Below are 19899 nucleotides of genomic sequence, written 5' to 3'. Positions count from 1 at the left end.
TGTGTCCCTGTCTGCATAGCATAAACAAAAAACCAAACCCATTGCCATCGAGTTGATTCTGACTCATAGCAACTCTATAGGACAGAGTAGAACTTCCCCATAGGGTTTCCAAGGAGCAGCTGGTGGATTTGAACTGCTGACCTTTTGGTTAGCAGCTGAGCTCATAACCACTGTGCCATCAGGGTTCCACCTGCATAGCATAGTGCCTGGCATATAGTAGGTATTCAAGAAGTATTTCCTGAATGAATGAATAACAATTCTTCTGTTCAACCAGCCGAGCAGTGGGAACCAACATTTCCTGAGTTCTAACCCATTAGTTGAAATAACAGAGAAGTGGAAAATTATTAGTCTGAATCTTTCTTAATTCAGAAAAATGTTTTAAGAGCTCCTGTGTTTTCTCATCTTGATAAATATACTCAGTAGACAGTTGCGATCACGAAAGCCTTTTGCAGCTTTTGGGGTACAGGGACTCACAGGATGCACTGCAACACCTGTCACTGTTTATTCCGCCATTTTGAACACACTTTGATTTAAGAAGTCAGCGTTGTGGAAAACATTCAAATCAAAGAGGTCATTCAGTTATTAGTTGAAAAGCTTTATTTCTTAAAGATGTTTTTAATTGGTCCAACTCTTTTTATATTCCAAAATTTTAGGTATTTTAGTTTCAGATTTAAAACTCATTTTTCTCTAAGTATGTTTTCTCTTAAATGTACGAAGGAACATATGTTTACAGAGTGTGCTGAAAATTAGGAAAATCAAGGGTTCTGGTTCTGTCAGGTGCCGTGTTTAGAGTGTTGTTTTGATAAAACCCAGTCGCTCTGAGACGGCTTGAGAATACTTGCTCCTTCGGAGAATAACTGCAGGGAAGAAACTGTGGTATAGGTGAGAATTCACCGTAATCACTTGACTTGGTTTTATACATAATCATCTGAGGTTTTGATAGCGAGGTAGCTGTACGGAGTGTCTTTGGGTCCAACATACATGAAAACACAGGGTTGCCTGGATTCACACAAGGAGGCGGTTGTTCAGATTTTACTTCTGTGTGTGAATTTGAAGCTGATGTAATTTTCTTCTCCTAAAAGATAAAGGTATCAAATAATTCTCAGTTATAAAGTTCTGAAACAGAATTAAACTTAGATCCATCCATCCCCGTTTTTCGGAGATCCCTGGTCTCTTTGGGGATCCTATTAAATGATACGTATTTGCACAGTGCAAACTAGTCACAACTGTGGATCAGATAGCTTTTTAAACATCCAGTAACGAAACTATGAGACTCTGTGAAAGCGTTTGTAAATCATAGGGAAAATCTGCAAGAACGCAGTTGCAAGAGGAAGTATAGCTGAATTCTAAGCAAATAATTACACAGGTAACTATATAATTGTGGTAAGTGCTATGAAGAAAAATTACAAAATATTTATGAAGACATACGGGAGTTCTAACAACCACACCAGCACCACCACCACCACCTAGTGTGGGGCTTCGGGACGGCCACTCTGTGGTGTCATTGAATCTAAGACTGGAAGGCAAAGAAGACAGAGACGGCAACAAAGCAAAGTTAGCATGGCCTGAGTCCAGTAAGGTAGTGTGAAGTGGCTTGAGATGAGACCAGGGGCAGGGGCCAGATCCTGTGGGGTCTTGTTGACGATGTTAAAAATTTGGATCTTCTCACAGAAGCAATGGAAAGCTACTGGAAGGTTTTAGGGACTGTCACGATGAAATATAATTTGCAGTAACATGCCTTTGGCTGTGGAAAGGTGCTGTTGTAGCCCACGCGACAGCTGACTGAGAAGCATGGAGATAGAGAGAAGGAGGCAGATTTGAAGCATTCTGGAGGAGAATTCACAGGACTTGGTGGTGGCTGACTGCATGTAGATGGTGAGGAAGAGGGACAAGTCGAGGCTGACTCCCAGGCTGGGTTTCTGGACAACCACCTGGGTAGATGGGATGGCAGTCCCATTTCCTGCAATGAGGGGGTAGGAGAATATATATCTATGTTTATGTAGAAAGTTTAGCTGTTTGAAGAGAGAAGGATCACGATATTAAAACATAGTTATGGATGCTTTCTAGCACATGCATATAACACGCTTTATCCTTAGAGGGTAAAATCAAATCTACAAAAAAATCAAGCATCAGTGATGAAGATGAAAGATTTTAAATGGAAGAGACTTACATAGCCCAGAAATAGACCTTATTTATCATTCGTTCATTCATTGAACAAATACTGAGCACCTGCTATGTGCCAGGTGTGGTTAGACGCTGGGAATATGGTGATGATCAGTGTCTACAACCTATGTTTTATTATACAGAAGACAAACACATAGCAAACCAGCTTAATAAATAATATTGGAAAATTGGCTGGCTAGTTTAAAAACTGTAGGTCTTTACTTTCAGATATTATTTAAAGAAACTGCAGATGAATTAGTACTCACTTAAAATCCCATGATAGGAAAACTAGAAACTAGGAGGAAGGTACTTTAACCTCCTGAGAAAGGTATACATTCTAAATTCAAAAGTGATAAAAGAAATTATAAACGAAAGGATTGATGTATTTAACTATTGTATCTATACATGAAAATACATTAATCAAAATTAAAAGATAAACAATAGCCTGGAAACACTATTTAGAAAGAATAGCAAAAGATTACTATCTTTATCATCAGAAAGGATTCCTACATTAAAAATGATCAGCAAAACACTGCAACTCTGATAAAGCAAAGGTAATTAAAATACTATTCTCAAAGGTAAAATCTAGGAAAGAAACGTAACAGTACGTTTTAAAATGTAAACTAAAACCAGAGAGGTTTATTTATTTATTTTTTAATTATGATAATTTGGCAGTGAAAAAGCACTTTGCATTGATGGTGGCTGGGTAAATTAATATAACCACTTTTTAAAAATTTAATAAAATGCATCAAGAACTTAAAAAATGTTCATGACTTTGAATCCTGAAATTTTAGTTTTGAAATCTATCCTAATAAACTTAATTGTAGGAAGAAAATAATGCACAGCATTACTTATAAAAAAGAAATCTGCACTGATGGTTGTTGTCAGGTTCCGACTCATATCGACCGTATGTACAACAGAACGAAACACTGCCTGGTCCTGCACCATCCTCACAATTGTTGTTTGAGCCCATTGTTGCAGCCACTGTGTCAATCCATCTGATTGAGGGTCTTCCTCTTTTTCGCTGATCCTCCACTCTACCGAGCATGATGTCCTTCTCCAGAGACTGGCCCCTACTGATAACATGTCCAAAGTATGTGAGATGAAGTCTTGCTATCCTTGTTTCTACGGAGCATTCTGGCTGTACTTCTTCCAAGACAGATTTGTTTGTTCTTCTGGCAGTCCATGGTGTATATTCAGTATTCTTCACTAACACCATAATTCAGATGCATCAATTCTTTGGTCTTCCTTATTCATTGTCCAGCTTTCACATGCATATAACGCGTCATGTATTGAAAACACCCTGGCTTGGGTCAGGCACACCTTAGTCCTTAAAGTGACATCTTTGCTTTTTAACACTTTAAAGAGGTCTTTTGCAACAGATTTGCCCAATGCAATGCAATGCAATGAGTAGTTTTACTGATTAGATGGATGTTATTTTAGTTATATACAAATAAAGTGCTTGAAAACAGTTTCTTTTCTTAAATAGGTAAGTTTCTTTCTCATTGTTGGTGTGAGATAAATACTAACTCAGGCCTAGTTTAATTATCTCAGAATATTTACAAGTCTACAGGGTTCCCTGAAGTTCTGCTACTAAGTAGACTTTTTGTTTAATAAACTCTCACCTTGAGATTTTATTATACCATTTAATTGTTTCTGAAAGATTTGCCGTGCTAATCTTTTGTAAATTCAATTTCATTTGCATTTCTGTTGGGAAAATCATAAACATAGGTAAGAATTATTATATACGTAATATACTGCCTTATATCTGTGTCTTAAATGTACTTGTGTCCTGTTATATTCTTGAAACAAAAAGGTGCTATGATGTGAAATGAATCTAAGTTAAAATGTTTTCCCCATAAGAACATTCTTAAAGGCCAGCTTTTTATTTTAAAAGGACTATAAAACCACATTTAATCAACTCTTCAGTTAACTATTAATCTTCGACCTGGATGGTGTCCGTAACAAACTTTCTGAAAGTAGTTTTCTGTGAATCATGGCTTTAAAATATGAATTAGTGGAAAGAGCATTAGAATTAGGAGACTCAGGTTCTGGCCCCAGATTTGCCAGGAATGTGAACTTGGGTAAGTCACTTGGATTCTCTGTGCCTCGATTTTCTGTTAGTAAAACAGGGAGCTGAATTATTTGACCTCTCAAATCTCTTCCATTCAATCTGTTTACTCCATGGAATTTATAAAATTTATAAACTTATCAAGGTTATAAAATGAGGCAGTTTCACAGTATAGCATGCTAAGATCTCATGTTTTGCCTTATTTTAATGACAATCATAAGGCAAAGGAACTTCTCAGAAGGGCTTCTTTAAACAAGTTTCACAAATCTTTTGGATCATTTGATAGCTTTTTGAAAATCTAATCCAAGGATGCTTGTTTTGCTACTGTTTTTCTAAAAGGGGAAAAAGATATTTTCCTATTTTAACTTTCCGTATTGTAAATATAGGTGCTAGAGATGAAATTGCTGGTCTTTTATTCCCCCCAGTCTCTAGGTGAGTGACCCTGGTAGAGCAGTGGTTAAGCATTCAGCTGTTAACCAAAAGATCAACGGTTCGAACCCACCAGCCAGTCTGAGGGAGAAAGATGTGGCAGTCGGCTTTTGTAAAGATTTACAGCCTTGGAAACCCTATGGGGCAGCTCTCCTGTGTCCTACAGAGTCACTATGAGTTGGAATCAACTCGACAACAATGGGTTTGGTTTGGTTTTAGTTTTTTCTCTCCAGGCTAGTAGTAGACCACTGATTGTAGGATTCAAAACGGCTAATACCAGTTCGTTTCAGCTCATTAACACCTAGGATATTGATCTTCAATCATTGCCTTTCATTTTTGATGACCTCCATTTTTCTTTGATTCATAATTTGTACATTCCGTTCTGATTACTAATGACGTTGCTGCTGTTTCTTTTCATTTTGAGTCGTGCCACATCAGCAAATAAAGTTTACTCCATCTGCGTCACTAATGTTGACCCTCTTTTGAGAAGGCAGCTCTTCCCTAGTCATATTTTGAGTGCATCCCGACCTGGGGTGCTCATCTTTGAGCACTATATTGGGCAATTTTCTGTTGTGATCCATAGGATTTTCATTGGCTAATTTTTGGAAAGTAGATCATCAGGACTTCCTTCCTAGTCTGTCTTAGTCTAGAAGCTCCACTGAAACTTGTCCACCATGGGTGACTCTGCTGGTATTTGAAATATCGGTGGCATAGCTTCTAGCATCATAGCAACACACAAGCCACCACTGTACAACAAACTGACCGACAAGTGGTGGAGGTAGCGTATGATCAAGAACTGCAGGTACGAAGGAAGAAGTTCAAGATGCACTGAAGGCACTGGTGAAAAACAAGGCTCCAGGAATTGACAGAATACCAATTGAGATGCCTCAACAAATGGATGCAACACTAGAAGTGCTTACTCGTCTGTGTCAAGAAATTTGGGAGACAGCTACCTGGTCAACCAACTGGGAAAGATCCATATTCTTGCCCATTCCAAAGAAAGGTGATCAAATGGAATGTGGAACTTATTGAATAATATCATATGCTAACAAAATTCTGCTGAAGATAATTCAAAAGCGACTGTAGCTGTATATCAACAGGGAACTGCCAGAAGTTCAAGCTGGATTCAGAAAAGGACATGGAACAAGGGATAGCATTGCTGTTAGATGGTTGTTGACCAAAAGCAGAGAATAAATGCAAGATGTTTATCTGTGTTTCATCAACTTCTCTGTGGAAGGCATTTGACTGTGTGGATCATAACAAATTAATGTATAACATTGCAAAGAATGCGAATTCCAGAACACTTAATTGAGCTTACGTAGAACTTGTACATGGATCAAGAAGCAGTCATTCAAACAGAACAAGGGGATACTGCATGGTTTAAAATTGGAAGAGGTGTGCAGTAATCTGTATCCTGAGCAAATGAGAAGACAAACTATATGAAAAAGAATGCTACATCAGGACTGGAAGAAGACTCATTAACAACCAGCAAAATGCAGATGGCACAGTCTTGCTTGCTGAAACTGAAGATGACTTGAAACACTTACTGATGAAGGTCAAACACTACGGCTTTCAGTATGGATTATGCCTGAACGTGAAGAAGATGGAAATGCTCACTACTAGATCGATAAGCAACATCATGATAAATGGAGAAGAAATTGAAGTTGTCATTCTACTCAGATCAACAATCAACGTCCATGAAGCAGCAGTCAGGAAATCAAATAACGTGTTTGCGTTGGGCAAATCTGCTGCAAAAGACCTCTTTACTGTTTTAAAAAACTAAAGATGTCACTTTGAGGACTAAGGTGCACCTGACCCAACCCATGGTCTTTTGAGTCGCCTCATATGCGTGCGAAAGTTGGACAATGAAAAAGGAAGACAGAAGAGGAATTGATACATTCAAACTGTTGTGTTGGTGAAGAATATTGAATATACCATGGACTGCCAAAAGAATGAACAAATCAGTCTTCGAAGAAATCCAACCAGAATGTTCCTTAGAAGCAAGGGGGAGATGGGGAGACTTTGTCTGCCTACTTTGGACACATCCTCAGGAAAGACCAGCCTCTAGAAAAGGACATCATGTTTGGTTAAGTAGTGTGTCCGTGGGAACGAGGGAAACCCTCCTTGAGATGGACTGACGCAACAGCTGCAACAGTGGACTCAAACAGCCCAGTGATTATGAAGATGGTGCAGGACCAGGCCTGTTCTGCTGTACATAAGTCACCATGAGTTGAAGCCCACTCTATGGCAACTAGCAACTTCACTTTGTAGGTTACTCTCCATGTCTTCACAAACTGACGTGGTAATTTACAAAGGTTTGAAGTGTTCAGGTGTTGTTTTATTGTCTTGGTATCTTGAGCTGAGAGCCTTTAACTTTTGCTTCAGAAAATAAATCGCATTTTGGGGAATTTTATTGGTGAGTTCTTGGGAATGAGGCTGATAATGTCATGAATATCTAGTTGGAACCTCCACGTGTCACTGAGCCAGCCACCTTCAAGGCCCACACAGTGACTTCATTCCCTTGACCTTGCTAATCAGAAACAAAATCTTGGTAGTTCCTTAAAAACCAAACCAAACCCAGTGCCACTGAGTCAATTCCGACTCATAGCAACCCTATAGGACAGGGTAGGAACTGCCCCATAGGGTTTCCAAGGCTGTAATCTTTATGGAAGCAGACCACCACATCTTTCTTTTGCAAAGCAGCTGGTGGATTCAAACCACTGACCTTTTGGTTAGCAACCCAGTGCTTAACCACTGAGCCAGTGGGGCTCCTGGCGGTTCCTTACTACCTACTAATAACACTGAGATATTGTCTGAAACTAGATGGCCCTTCTCCAAAGTAGGGTAGTTCTCTAGGGCAGTGCTTCTCAGACTTTCATGTGCATACGAATCACCCAGGAATCTTGTTAAAATGTAGATTTCTGACTCAGCAAGTCTGGGGTAAGGCCCCATGCTCAGGCTGCTGGTCCCTGGATCACACTGGGAGTACAAGGCTACATACATGCTTGGCATGAAACTCTGGGCACGAGGTAGAGGCCTTTGGGAGAGGGGCTGAGGAGTTGGGGAGTGCTGTAGGGCTGAGTAATAATGACAGCTGCATGGATTATACAAGAGTATGTCAAGCAGACTAATTGGGAAACTTGCTTTTATTTGTCTACCTCCTGCTGTAAGAGTTACAAAAAGCACAAACTAGGTGTTGCCAGTTCTGGATTCTAGTGTTGGCACTAATAATAACTGTGTGGCATTGACAAAATCATTTTACAAGGATTTAAGCTCCTTGCCTATAAGACAAAGGAGATAGAGTACATGACTGTTTCCTGATTTGAGGACTCAAATATCACGGGTCTCCAAATGTAGCAACAGGACACTGTAAGTGATTTTTAATTATTCTAAAGGCATAGTGAAAAATGTATATTTACTTGTGATAAGGCCCTTGATAAATGTACTCTGTGGTGTCCATGAAGGCAAAAAATAACTTCGTTGGTTTAAAAAAAAACCAAAACTTGGCAGCCTCTAGACTAGTTAAGATCTGATCTTAGTCCCTTCTAGATCAGAAATTATTATATCTAAATAACTTAATAGTGGTTGGCAGGGTACTGTCACTGTGACTTTTTTTAGGTTGAATTAAGTAGAAGATTGCTTATAGACTTTAAAGTTCTATTCTTTTTCTCTCAAAACTCTACAGTAGATAGTTGATATTCATGAGGCTGAGCCCCTTAAGAATATCCTAAATCTGTCTACTACTAGCTGAAAGGTTGGTGGTTTGAACCCACCCAGCGGCACCTGGGAAGACATGCCTGGCGATCTGCTTCCGAAAGGTCACAGCCTTGAAAACCCTGCGGAGCAGTTCTCCTCTGCACACAGGCGGTTGCCGTGAGTGAGCACCCACCAGATGGCAGCTAACAAGAAGAAGCACATCTCTCTGCTTCAGCTCCGAAACGGAGATGAGAATGTTTACAGAGCTCTTGGGTCATGCCAAGTGAGGACAAAGCCTCTTTGAGTTTCAAATTCGGCTCAGATTAGCTAGTTTCTCTCTAGCACCGTTAAACTCACCCTGAATTCCTGGGTGATTCTAATAAATGTCACAGCAAAGTTAAAGTTTTGGAATAAACTAAACCATTTTGTGTTGAAATCTAGATTATCGAATTTGCACATGTGAAGTATTTAGTCCACTTTATCTTTCCTTTGCTCAGATCTGAATGATTTTGAACAGTTTTGAAGCAGCAGCAGAAGGCAGAAACCTTGAGCTAGGTTCCAGTCCTTTTGTTCATTTCACCTGTGCCTGTATATCATCTGTAAAACTGCTAAAGTATCTGCCCTAATTCCTGTGGTTGTGAGGATAAAATGAGAGAACTGGATGCAAACGATAAATTGCTATATAAATGGAAACAATTTTTATCATTCTCTTTTTGCAGGTTCACTTCAACGCATGTATGATCTTCAGAATTTGCTTCTGAAACTTCCGGGTTAATAACACTTTACATTAGTATACTATGGATTACTATATTACTCATTTAATACTCAGAACCCTGCAAGGAAGCTGGCAAAGCTTGAAGTAGAACTCTGGTTTTCTGAGTCTCAGATCAGTCATATACTCATCAGATCTTGCTGTTTATTCTTTGACACTGTTTATTGATTTGTTCTAAATATCAAAACCAGGGACATTGGATAATAGGAAGTCACCAGAATCCTACGACTTGATGGTATCTCAGCAGGTCTGTTTTTCTCAACATATATAGGTTTCCCCAGAGCAGGGGAAGGCATCTTTGGTGGGAGATGGCTGCCCTGTACTTGTGGGACAAAGTACCACCCTAATTTACTTCATGGGCACCTGGCCAGGTTGCCCAGGGCAACTAGGGAGGAAGGGCATGGGAGGGGTAGGGAGTGGTGGGTACGGGAATTCATTAACACTATTGTTAATATTGTCTCCTTCAGTCACTAAAGACTGTTTTATCAAATCACCCTCTACTACTGGCTGTAAATTCTGATCAGCTTTGGCTCCAAATGTAATACAGAAGACCAAATCTGGTCAGTAATAAGACAAACGAACTGATAAGATCTGTAGCATAATTTGTCACACAGTCTGGAAAAGTGTCTACTTAAGTCTTTCAGATCTACAAGAAGATTAACAAATATTTATAAATTCAGAAACAAAATACCCATTGCTTTTGTTTCAGTTGCCATGGAGTCAGTTCCAACTCATGGCGACCCCGTGTGTATAGAGTAGAACTGCTCCATAGGGCTTTCCAGGCTGTGGCCTTTAGGAAGCACACGGCCAGGCCTGTCTTCCAAGGGGCCTCTGAGTGGGTTCCACCCGCCAACCTTTCAGCGAGTAGAGGAGCGCTCAACGTTTTGCGCTACCCGGGGACGCCTACCCATTGTTTTCACTTTACTTCAGGCCCTCGCCGCAGCTTTCTTATTTGAATTTCACTGTCTTCAAATCTGGATAGTCTTAAAATGTGGAGTTCAAAAACAATTACTAGAAACAATTAAAACAAAATAGCCTAATACAAAGAATAATAATTAAATTCTCTGGCATGTAGTGTATCATGTCAGCAGCTATTAATTACTCAAGGATAAAAAGGTTAATTAAAATTATAATCATTTTAAAAGATTAAATCTTTTAAAATTTGCCCATGAAAGTGCCTTGAGAAGTATAAAAATCTATACAAATAGATAGTATTAGATTATTACTAATTTTTTAGGCCCTCTTAGAATTAGAGAAAGCCAGTCCACTTTGATTTTTCCAAGTCCCTCAGTATAAGCACACACACACTTAAAAAGACAAATGAAAAGCCATCGAAACGATACAAATGCTCATTTCTGTGCAGATGCTGTAATTATACAATGAAAATTCGTTTCCTTTTTTTTGGGGGGGGGTGTGGTGTCACAGTTGATGTTAAAATCTAGTGACAAAGCAAAAAAAAAAAAAAAAAAGATGTAATTTTGAGGCACCCTTTAGTTTCTGCTCAGGCCCACTCCCTTCATTGTTAATGTTTCCCTTTCTTAGTCATCTTTTTTTGCCATAACTGGGGGACAGAATTAAACCTTAACTTTCTACTGCTTCTGTTAACAGTGTAAGTGCACCATGCTCCTGTCCTTTTTTGAACAAGGCACAATGTAAATAAATGTAAAATTAACGATGTTTTCCTTAGAATTCAAAGTCATCACTGTTACAGTTTGCTGGGGGTTCACGTTGCGGCCATCCCCAGGTAAGGGGCAATTCCGGCTCGCCCAGGAGCTGCTTAGACAGGCGTTTTTTCGGCGGTGGAGAAGGGTGGGTGGGAGTAGGGGTGGCCCAAAGAATACCAACATGCAAAAACATCCAGCCCTCTCCCCAGACGCACCAAGCCGTACTCGGTCATTCTTGCTTGCTGCTTTGTTTTTTCGGCAAACGCAGTTTTTTCCTGCAGCGGATGGCAAGGAGGCCGGTGAGCGCAGGGGACGCAGTCTTTTTACCGCACCGGATGAAAGTAGCCAAGAGAGAAGTGAACCGTCGTCCGGATCAATACGTGTAAACCAATCTGCCTAATCCAGGGAGCTGTCCTCCGAGGTGAAACCGAGAATCCTTTAGGACAGTTGTAGCCCGTCTCCATAGCAACCGGCCGCGGCGCCCTTCAGCGCCGGGGCCCGGATGTTGTGAGGACCGCGGCCGCTCGCGCCGCTTCCTGCGCGCTCCCCGCGGCGGGCCGCGGTGCTCTCTGGGAGTCGTAGTTCTCCCTTCCGCCACCGGCATGTCGTGTGGCGCCGGCTGGACTGCGAGTCCCAGCATGCACCGCGGGGCCCCGCCGGCCACCGCCTCCCGGCTGCGGACGCCCGAGGGCAGGTTGTTGTTTTTATGAGGCGTCACGGGGGCTTGGAGCTGTGCCCGCCGCCACCGCGACAGCCAGCAGTCGGGCGGAGGTGGCGCTGCCCCGCAGGTACTGCCCTGGCGGGTTTGGAACTCAGGAGAGGGTTCGGGGCCGACTGTCGCGGCTCCTGGTCGGTGCCCTCGGGGGACAGCCGCGGGGTCTCCGCAGCGCGGGCTGCTTGGGCGGGCGGTTGACCCTTGGCGCCTGTCGTGTGCGGTCACGCGGGTGGCCTTGGGCGCGAGTCCGCAGCCCCGCGGCCGGAGCCGCTCCTAGGCGCTCGGCCCGGGGGTCCGGCAGCCTCTGGCTCCCGCGTGCGGACCCGAGCCGTGCGCGGGGGATGAGGGGCGAGGGTCGGGAGGACCCTGCTTCCGGAGCAGACCCGGGGCTTCTCGGTGCTGAGGGGTGGGTGTCCATGTGGAAGGATGCTGGGTGCGTCACCCTGCCGGCGCTCAGTGCCGCTCTGTCTTGGTGACGTTGAGGCCCGTGATGCCAGCAGTAGGAAGATTAAATTTTGAATAATGTAGCTGAGATTTCCGCTCATACGCCAGGCGGAGGCTGATTACCTGTCCTTCTCTGCCCCTGTCCGCTCACCGGCCCTTTAGAATCGGCCTCGTTGATCGTGACGCCCTCGGTAGCAGCTGTCGCACGTCGTGCCTTGTACACCCTACGCGCTCATCTCCGTCTGGTGAACCTGACTCTGCGATTGCGAGCGCCAGTTTTAACAGACTCAGCCAATTAAGGTATTTTGTTGAGTAGGTGATATTTTGCACTGCTGTTTACTGTAGCTTTATTAAAAAACGGAAGAGGGCTTTTTTGTAGGTAGAATAGGTAACTGCATTAATACTGGGAATTTAGGAGAGCTGCCTCCTCCGGTAAGGTCACATCTGCTTGAAACCGCATCTGTTAGAGCATCATACCTTTTGGCTTGAGGTCTTGAATCTTACTAGGCCCCACGTTTCTCTGGGGATATTTATTACACGTCGGATGCTAGTGTGGGTGGCTTACTATTGTTTACTGAGATAGGTCATAAAGGAAGGGAAGGCGAGAGTCAGGGTATGGTTTCAATGCATAATTTTTAACTCTTTTGCCCTAAGGATGGGATTTTAGTCAAAGAAGACATTAAAAATCGTTCTTAAATAATATTTAAGGGTCTTAGAAATGCTAATTTTCAAATGAAATAGGTTAGAGAATAGTGTAATTTCAATTTTGTAAACGAAACTTCAAAATAATGAGTACAGTTATCTGTCAATTAGAAATAAGATTGAAAGGATAGTCACAGTTATAAAATTGATTGTCTAGATGGTAAAACTACAAACGATTTTTTTCTTTATTCGTTTCTGTATTTTCCAAATTTTGTACATTTTTCTTTTGTTAATTAGGGAAAAAAAAGCTTACTTTTAAAAAACGGATGCAGACCTCTTTAAACATTATTTTAAAAAGCAATTAAGCAAAAAAAAAGCAACAGCAAAAGCATATAGGTAGAGGCCCTGGTGCTTGACAAATTTAAATGTCAGTTTGGAGAGAAGGTACAAGAGATGAATTAGTTACACAGAAAGAAAAAAACAGATATGACTAATTCGGGCACATCATCTTTTGATCTCTTTTCTTCTTGCCTTATAAAGTAAAATCAAAGACCAAAGTGTTTAGTTTTTCTTCATTTAAGGCAGTACAGTCTGGATTAATCCTGTAATCCATCAGGTGACAAAGGATGGGTCATGTTAACCTATTGAAGAGACCTAGGTATAGCAGAGTTTCTTATTATTTGTAAGCATTTACCAGTGGGAATAAAGAAGTTGTTAAACAGCTATTACAAAATAGAAGGCATTTATAAGCTTGTTTACATTGAATCACTTGGAGTGCTATGTTTTCTATGTCATGTTTTCAGTTGTATTTGTTTTCTTCTGTGGATATGTTTGGATATGGATAAATAAATAACATTAATTCATTACTTACCCCACGTTTTATTTTCTGTCATAAAGGGCCACATTGTTCTTCCATAGAAATACTCAATGCATTTTTCCCATTATCAGTCTTAAAAAATCGGTGTTTACCTCAACTCCTAGTGTCCCTTAACTCTTAAATATTTACTCTGAACCCTCCACCCCCTCACCCCCCTGGCTACAGAGTTCAGACTTCATTTTCTTAGGTTGTCTTCTTTGAAGCTTCACTTCTCTCCCCAAATTCCAAGCTCTTTCAGTATTTTTCACTTTTTTTAATACTTATGTTCTCTGTTGGCTCAGTATGTTATTATGTTTTAAGTCCATTTTACAGGGCATAGGAGACATTGGTAATTGGGTAACATACCTGATTTACCAGTTGATTCCACAGTGTGGTTGTCTAGGTTGTGTAATTTTAAAAAATGAGGTAGTGACCAACTGCTGAAATCACAGAAGCAGTGTTTTCTGAACATGTAAAGAGTGTGGACATGGTGGCAAGGCCTCTTAAGCCCAGGGTATTTCAAAACAGAGAATGCAGACTCATCTAACAGTGCAGAACTCTTGGAGTCTGAACTGTGTTTGTTTAAGGTGAGGACGTTGCCATATTCTAAGTAACTGTTAAACATTTTCAAAAATTTTCTTCCTGGCAGTTCTGCAGTTTTGACTAGATTAAAACTTAAAAATTATTGCTAGTCTGTTTCAAAGTTCATGCCCAATGTATTGTACCAGATTAACTTGACCAAGTCATCGCTTTTGAGTTCTGAGATGAAATTTAGGCCTGCACTGTGGGAAGGACAGTAACTAAGTGTTAAACCCAGGGGTGTTTTTTGTTTGTTTGCTAGCTTGTTTTAGGGGCATTTAGTGTGAGGAAGGCTGTTCCAGGGCCTATAGTGGTTTCTGAGGAAGTATTAAAAATTAAGGAGTCACAGTTTTAATTTTTCTTTAGTACTTGTCCATAAATCACTGTTCTTTTCCTAAAACCTTACTTGCAGTTCATATTACTAGCATGATGAAATGTAGAAGGAGCATTGGATTAAGAGTCAGAAGATATGTTGTGAACCTCTGTTTCCATTTACAAACTGGAAATAACAGCCAGTTGACTTCATGGGGTGTTTGTGAAGAGCAAATCAGGTATGAAGAGGAAATCACTTTGTGAGTGGCAGAGTGATTTACCCATGTCAAGTATTGTTGGCCTATATAAGTAACATTTACATAAAGCATTATAAGTTTAAAGTGTGGTGACTTGATGTGATGTATAGTTTTTGACTGGTCACTTGGATGGAAAAAAAAGGTAAATGGAAGGCTTCATTTGATTTGTTGGTGCAGCTTGCCGGCTTTGTCTGGTTGGAAGATCTGCCCTTCCTGACTGTGACTTTGCTCACTGCTGCATGAAGCGTCCTGAAAGTGCATGTGCTTTAATGGTTGGGCTTTTAATTTTGCTTTTGAATTGTTTTAGTCTCACATCTGAAAATCAGCAGCCTTAGCTTTTAACTACTGTGCCACCAGGGCTCCAGTTTAGCAGTAGAAAGTGGATACTGTTTCTAATGTTTTAAATGGGACTTTCAAGTTGATTTCATGAACAGTGACACTACACTGAATGCGAATCTGGGTCCTCTGAGAGATAACATAGCATGTGTAAGCATTGGTTGGTGAGCCGTAACCAAAACCAAAGCTGTTGTTGTAGAGTTGATGCCAACTCACAGTGACCCAGTAGGCCAGGGTAGAACTGCCCCATAGGGTCTCCAAGGCTGTAATCTTTAGCAACGCAGACTGCACATCTTTCTCCCGCAGAGCAGCTGGTGGTCTCAAACCGGTGCCCTTTCTGTTAGCAGCCGAGAGCTTAACTGCTGCACCACTAGATCTCTGTGAGCCATGGAGATAGCTTATTGGAGGTTAGATGCCATCTTCTGGGGAAGTCAGCCTTGAGTTTAACTTGAAGTTAGGTTGACATATAGAACATAGAAGTAAAAAATTTTTTTAGAAACTTGTTAATAAGTTCTGAGGACTTTATCAGAGTAGGTATAGGTAAGTGAAAGTAAAAGGCAAAGAGATAAATCATGTGTTATGGGTTGGTAGTGACTGTGCGTATATAATTAGTTAATACTTCAAAGAACAATTTTACTGACATTTTTTATATAGTATTAATACTGGAAAGTAACAGTGGATGTATATTTAATTTTCTATTCTTTAATAAGGCATGCAAATTTTAACAAATGGAAAACAGTATGAAAATGTATGAAATCTTTGTGTTTGCTTTCCATCTTGCTTTCCCAAACGAGAAGTAGAGGACAGCTGTAAGGAAATTAGGGCCAGTTATCCTTTTGTGAGAAGGATGCTTAAAGTAAACAAAAAATATATAATGAATATGTATCTTTCATTAAGTAAAAACAAATTATTTCTTATTTTTTAACGTTTGAGAATAGAAGAAAACAAAGAGCCAGAATCCCAGTGGTTTTACTTAATTTTTCTATGAAGGGGTAAAAGAGGCTGGAGCACCAGGGCTTACTGTGCCCCAGAAGGGCAGTAGGTAGCCTAGTCAAGCTTATATAACCTGTTGGCTCCTTCAGACATTTTAAAAGTGAGGGTATAATAATCCTGGAAAATCAGGATTTTTCTCAGAATGAGAGTACCCGATAAAAGGATTATTTCCATACTAACAGGTAATTTCGTTGTTCTGAATTCATATTATTGCTTTATTTCAAACTTTTTATCAAAGGTGTGGATTCTTTTCTCTTCAAATAGGCGGTAGCTGCGTGTGTTTCCCAATTTGAGGGATGTTACATCATAGAAGAAAACGTGTGGAGTAATTGTGTATTGACTCACTTCTCTTGCAGAATTTCTTTTCTAGATCAGAAAGTTACCTGCTGCACCTAACCGTATTGTTGGGCCTCTTTCTGGGCCAGGTATAATGAGATTACTCATCCTGTTCCAGATGTTTAAAAGGTAGTTATCTGTCTTCAGTGATAGATTTCGGTGTTTCAAATAAAAGTCCGCTGCTTTAGGACTAGGGGAACCTGTTTGTTGTGGATGGGTTATCTTTGCATCCATTTTCACGATGTTACATGCCCAGAACAAAGTCTGCAGGACAGCTGTAGCGCCCACATCTTGATGCCATAATTGCTGCGTTGTGGACTCAGAAACTCATCACAAGCCCAGGTTAAATAAATACGTAAATAACAAAATAAGACAAAAAAACACCAGTTATGCAGTCATTTCTCTAGATCAGTTTCCCACAGTAAGCTTCTGATCAACCAGATAGTAAACATTTTGATGTGACTCCCCTAACTCCTTCAGCTTGTCTTGAAGAAACTTTGATTCATATTTGTCATGTACAGTACTTACAATTGGGTCTTATCTTTTCATTTAAAAAAAGTTTTTTTTTCCTACTGATTATAAAATAAATGCTTACTGAAAATGAATGAACACATTACATGTAATTTTGTTTCTTTTATTTTAAAGATACTTTAAAAAATTGTAATACATTGCCCTTAGATTAATATAAATAGGTTTTATTCATATTTTCTTACCTACCTTTTTCACTTCATACAGTATATTATTGATGTTTTTCCATGTCAGGACATATCGATCTACTTTATTTTCTTATGGCTTTCGTAATTATGTCGTTGTTAGCGGCCAGTGAGGCCCTTGACCCTGGCACAGCGGAACGAAACGCTGCCCCGTCCTGTGCCTTCCGCATGTCCTGTCCCATCCCGGTGATTGGTTGAGGATCACACAGTTGTAATCCACAGGGTTTTTATTGGTATTCATAATTTTAATAAATTCACTGTTGATGAACATTTTGCTTTCGTGTTTTAAGGTATAAAAACCGCTACATCAACCCTTCTTATGGTACGTGTATTTATTTTCATACTCTCGCGAGTGTTCCTTTCATATAAGTTCCTTGAAATGGAATCGGTAGGTAACAGGGTATCTGCCTGTAACATTTGGATAGTTATTGCAAAATTACCTTAAAAGGATAATAACTGTACATTTCCACTGTTTACAGTGCCTGTTCTCATATCTTCTCTAGCCTTCCGAAGGAGCCCTGGTGGTGCAGTGGTTAAAGCACTTGGCTGCTCACAGAAAGTTCAATGGTTCAAACCCACCAGCTGCTCCTTGGGAGAAAGATGTGGCACTCTGCTTTCGTAAAGATTCACAGCCTTGGAAACCCTGTGGGGTCATTCTGTTCTGTCCTCTTGTGTCGCGATGAGTCTGTGTTCGACTTGACGGCAGTGGGTTTGGTGTTTTTTTTCTTCTAACCTTCTAACCTTTTTAATCTTGGTTAACCTGTTAGACATAAAATAATCTTCTTTCTCTTTGTGTATCTTTGGTTGTATAGTTGAGCGTCTTTTCATATGTTTACAAGCCATTTTTATGTCTTCTGTAGAGTGTCTGCTCATGTTCTTTGCTAAAATTTTTATTGAAAATTTTAACCTTTTTCTTATTGGTTTTTTGGTGCACTTGAAATGTTATGCAAATTTACTCTGTCGTGTATGTCACAGATTTTTCCCAGTATGTCTTTATATTTATTTATAGTGATTTTAGCAAACAGAAGTTTATGATTTTTGTATAGTAAAATCTGTCACCTTTTCTTTTTTGATTTCTGGGTTTTATTGAAACCTTAGAAAGGTGTTTGCTCCAGGATTATGAAACTATTTTCCATTTTCTTTAAGTCTTTTTGTGGTTTCATTTTGTATATTTAAGTCTTTGAGCCATGTTTTTACCCGGGTGTTCTTAATGAAGCCTTATATTAATAGTGCTCATCTCTCAAGAGGTGAACAAGAGATGACATTCTGAAAGTCTTGAAACGTCAAACTCAGGCAGTTTAGTGGAGCCTGTGATTCCCAAATGATGCAGCTTGGCAAAAATCTGATTATTTTTTTCTTGGGAGGCAGGAGAGGGGGAACAATGAAATTTGCTTTTTTTTTTATTTAAAGGCATTTTATATGAAAGTGATTCTCATCTTTGTGTATCTGTTTCATCCTATCTACCTTCCACACCAACGATAGGATGCTTTTGTGCTGTGCTTTGAGCATCCGTAATGGCAGCCAGCACTTTGTTCCAGATTCAGAATTGTCTGTCAAAACTTTTGTCCCTTCCTGCTGTTTGGAAAACTACTTGATTTGGACTCTTGTTTGATGGAAAATGTGCTACAAGATTTAGTACCAGTTAAAGCACTGCAAGAACCTGTAGTCTTTTTCGGATTGTCCATTCTGGCCAGTAAGGTCTGGAATCAGCTTCCACAAGGTAGTAATTGTTCCCCTGACAGCACAGAGGCCTGGTAGGTACTGTTCTGGTTGGGTGCCCGGTGAGTCAGTTTTGATGCATAACAACCCCATAGAGCTGAGTAGACCTCCCTGTAGGGTTTTCTAGGTTGTAGTCTTGACTGGAGCCAGTTGCCAGGTGTTTTTTTTCAAGGAACCACTGGGTGGGTTCAAACCACCAACATTTCGATTAGCAGTTGAATGAGTGCTTAACTGTTTTACCACCAGGGCTCCTCAGACCTGAACTGGGTTTATTTATTGCCAGGTTTGGGGGACTGGAATAATATTGACATTGGAGCCATTGTAGAGGATTTAAGAAATCCAGGCTGATTTTTTACCTAAAGTCTGTTTGGAAAAGAGAAAGCAATACAGTGGAAGATCTTCCCTCCTGCAATGAACAGAATTGAAGACCCTTTCCTGAAGGAGGCATATCTCTCACTATTTAACTCCAGAAGTGTTTGGTATATCAAAACACTTCTGTAAACTATGAATTTGTGCCAAATTGCCATTAAGCATAGTGACAGTAGAACATATTAACTGTCCTAGATGATTTTTTTTCTTGTGTCATTTTTAATTGATAAAAACTCAGCAGCAACCTAAACATCTATCAGTAGGGAAATAAATAAACTATGGTAAATAAAATGATGTGTTATAGGAGTCATTAAAAGTCATATTTTTGAATAGTTTCTAAAATATTTTACTGTTAAATGGAAAAAGTAAGGTAGAAAAACTCTTCCACCCCAATGCTTATATAAAATGTTTGGAAGGATATATCTCAGGTACATTTAATCAGATTTGCAGCAAAACTACTCCTGATACTAAGAAAGACCCCACCACCACCACCACCAATGCTTTTGATTGCCTTTGCAATAAACAGAGGCAAGTTTAGGGTGGGGCTAGACCTGAAATTAGACCCAGAGCTCATTATTATTTCTGATTCTTTATCCTTAATCTGAGTAAATGTTTCCGTATCTTCTACTGTAGATAAAAACAGAATGGGGGAGGGTGAGGGTTCTTTACTAACTAGATAGTAGATAAGAATCATTTTAGGTGAAGGGAAGGACAGCACACACTACAGGGGAGGCCAGCACAACTGGACTAAACGAAAGCTAAGAAGTTTCCTGAATACAATCAAACACTTTGAGAGACAAGAGTAGCAGGGATGGGGGGTCTGGGGACCATGC

At 40.2% G+C, this 19899-nt stretch overlaps 2 protein-coding genes across 5 annotated transcripts in view; one reads left to right on the top strand and one right to left on the bottom strand.

Annotated features, from left to right (window-relative positions):
- Window positions 1-636: 636 nt before the first annotated feature.
- On the bottom strand, window positions 637-11228 carry PIERCE2 (piercer of microtubule wall 2). The gene is made up of 2 exons (XM_012555020.2): window positions 11011-11228; window positions 637-1075 (listed from the first exon to the last, which is right to left on the bottom strand). The coding sequence occupies exons 1-2, from the start codon at window positions 11026-11028 to the stop codon at window positions 728-730; spliced, it is 366 nt and encodes a 121-aa protein (XP_012410474.1). The 5' UTR covers window positions 11029-11228; the 3' UTR covers window positions 637-727.
- Window positions 11229-11458: 230 nt separating this feature from the next.
- The window catches only part of CCPG1 (cell cycle progression 1), a 42915-nt gene continuing 34474 nt past the window's right edge, over window positions 11459-19899 (top strand). For 2 of the 4 annotated variants that reach the window (XM_023729648.1, XM_023729645.1), the window contains exons 1-2: window positions 11459-11583; window positions 12117-12254. The gene's annotated coding sequence lies outside the window, so the exon portion shown is untranslated. Of the gene's footprint in view, window positions 11584-11904; window positions 14040-19899 lie in introns of those variants that run through there. The other 2 variants (XM_023729647.1, XM_023729646.1) reach the window with 2 other exon arrangements.

The sequence above is a fragment of the Trichechus manatus genome, unplaced genomic scaffold (assembly GCF_000243295.1).
Source record: "Trichechus manatus latirostris isolate Lorelei unplaced genomic scaffold, TriManLat1.0 scaffold00030, whole genome shotgun sequence".
NCBI classification, from domain to species: Eukaryota; Metazoa; Chordata; class Mammalia; order Sirenia; family Trichechidae; genus Trichechus; species Trichechus manatus.
This window is presented reverse-complemented; position numbering and strand designations above follow the sequence as displayed.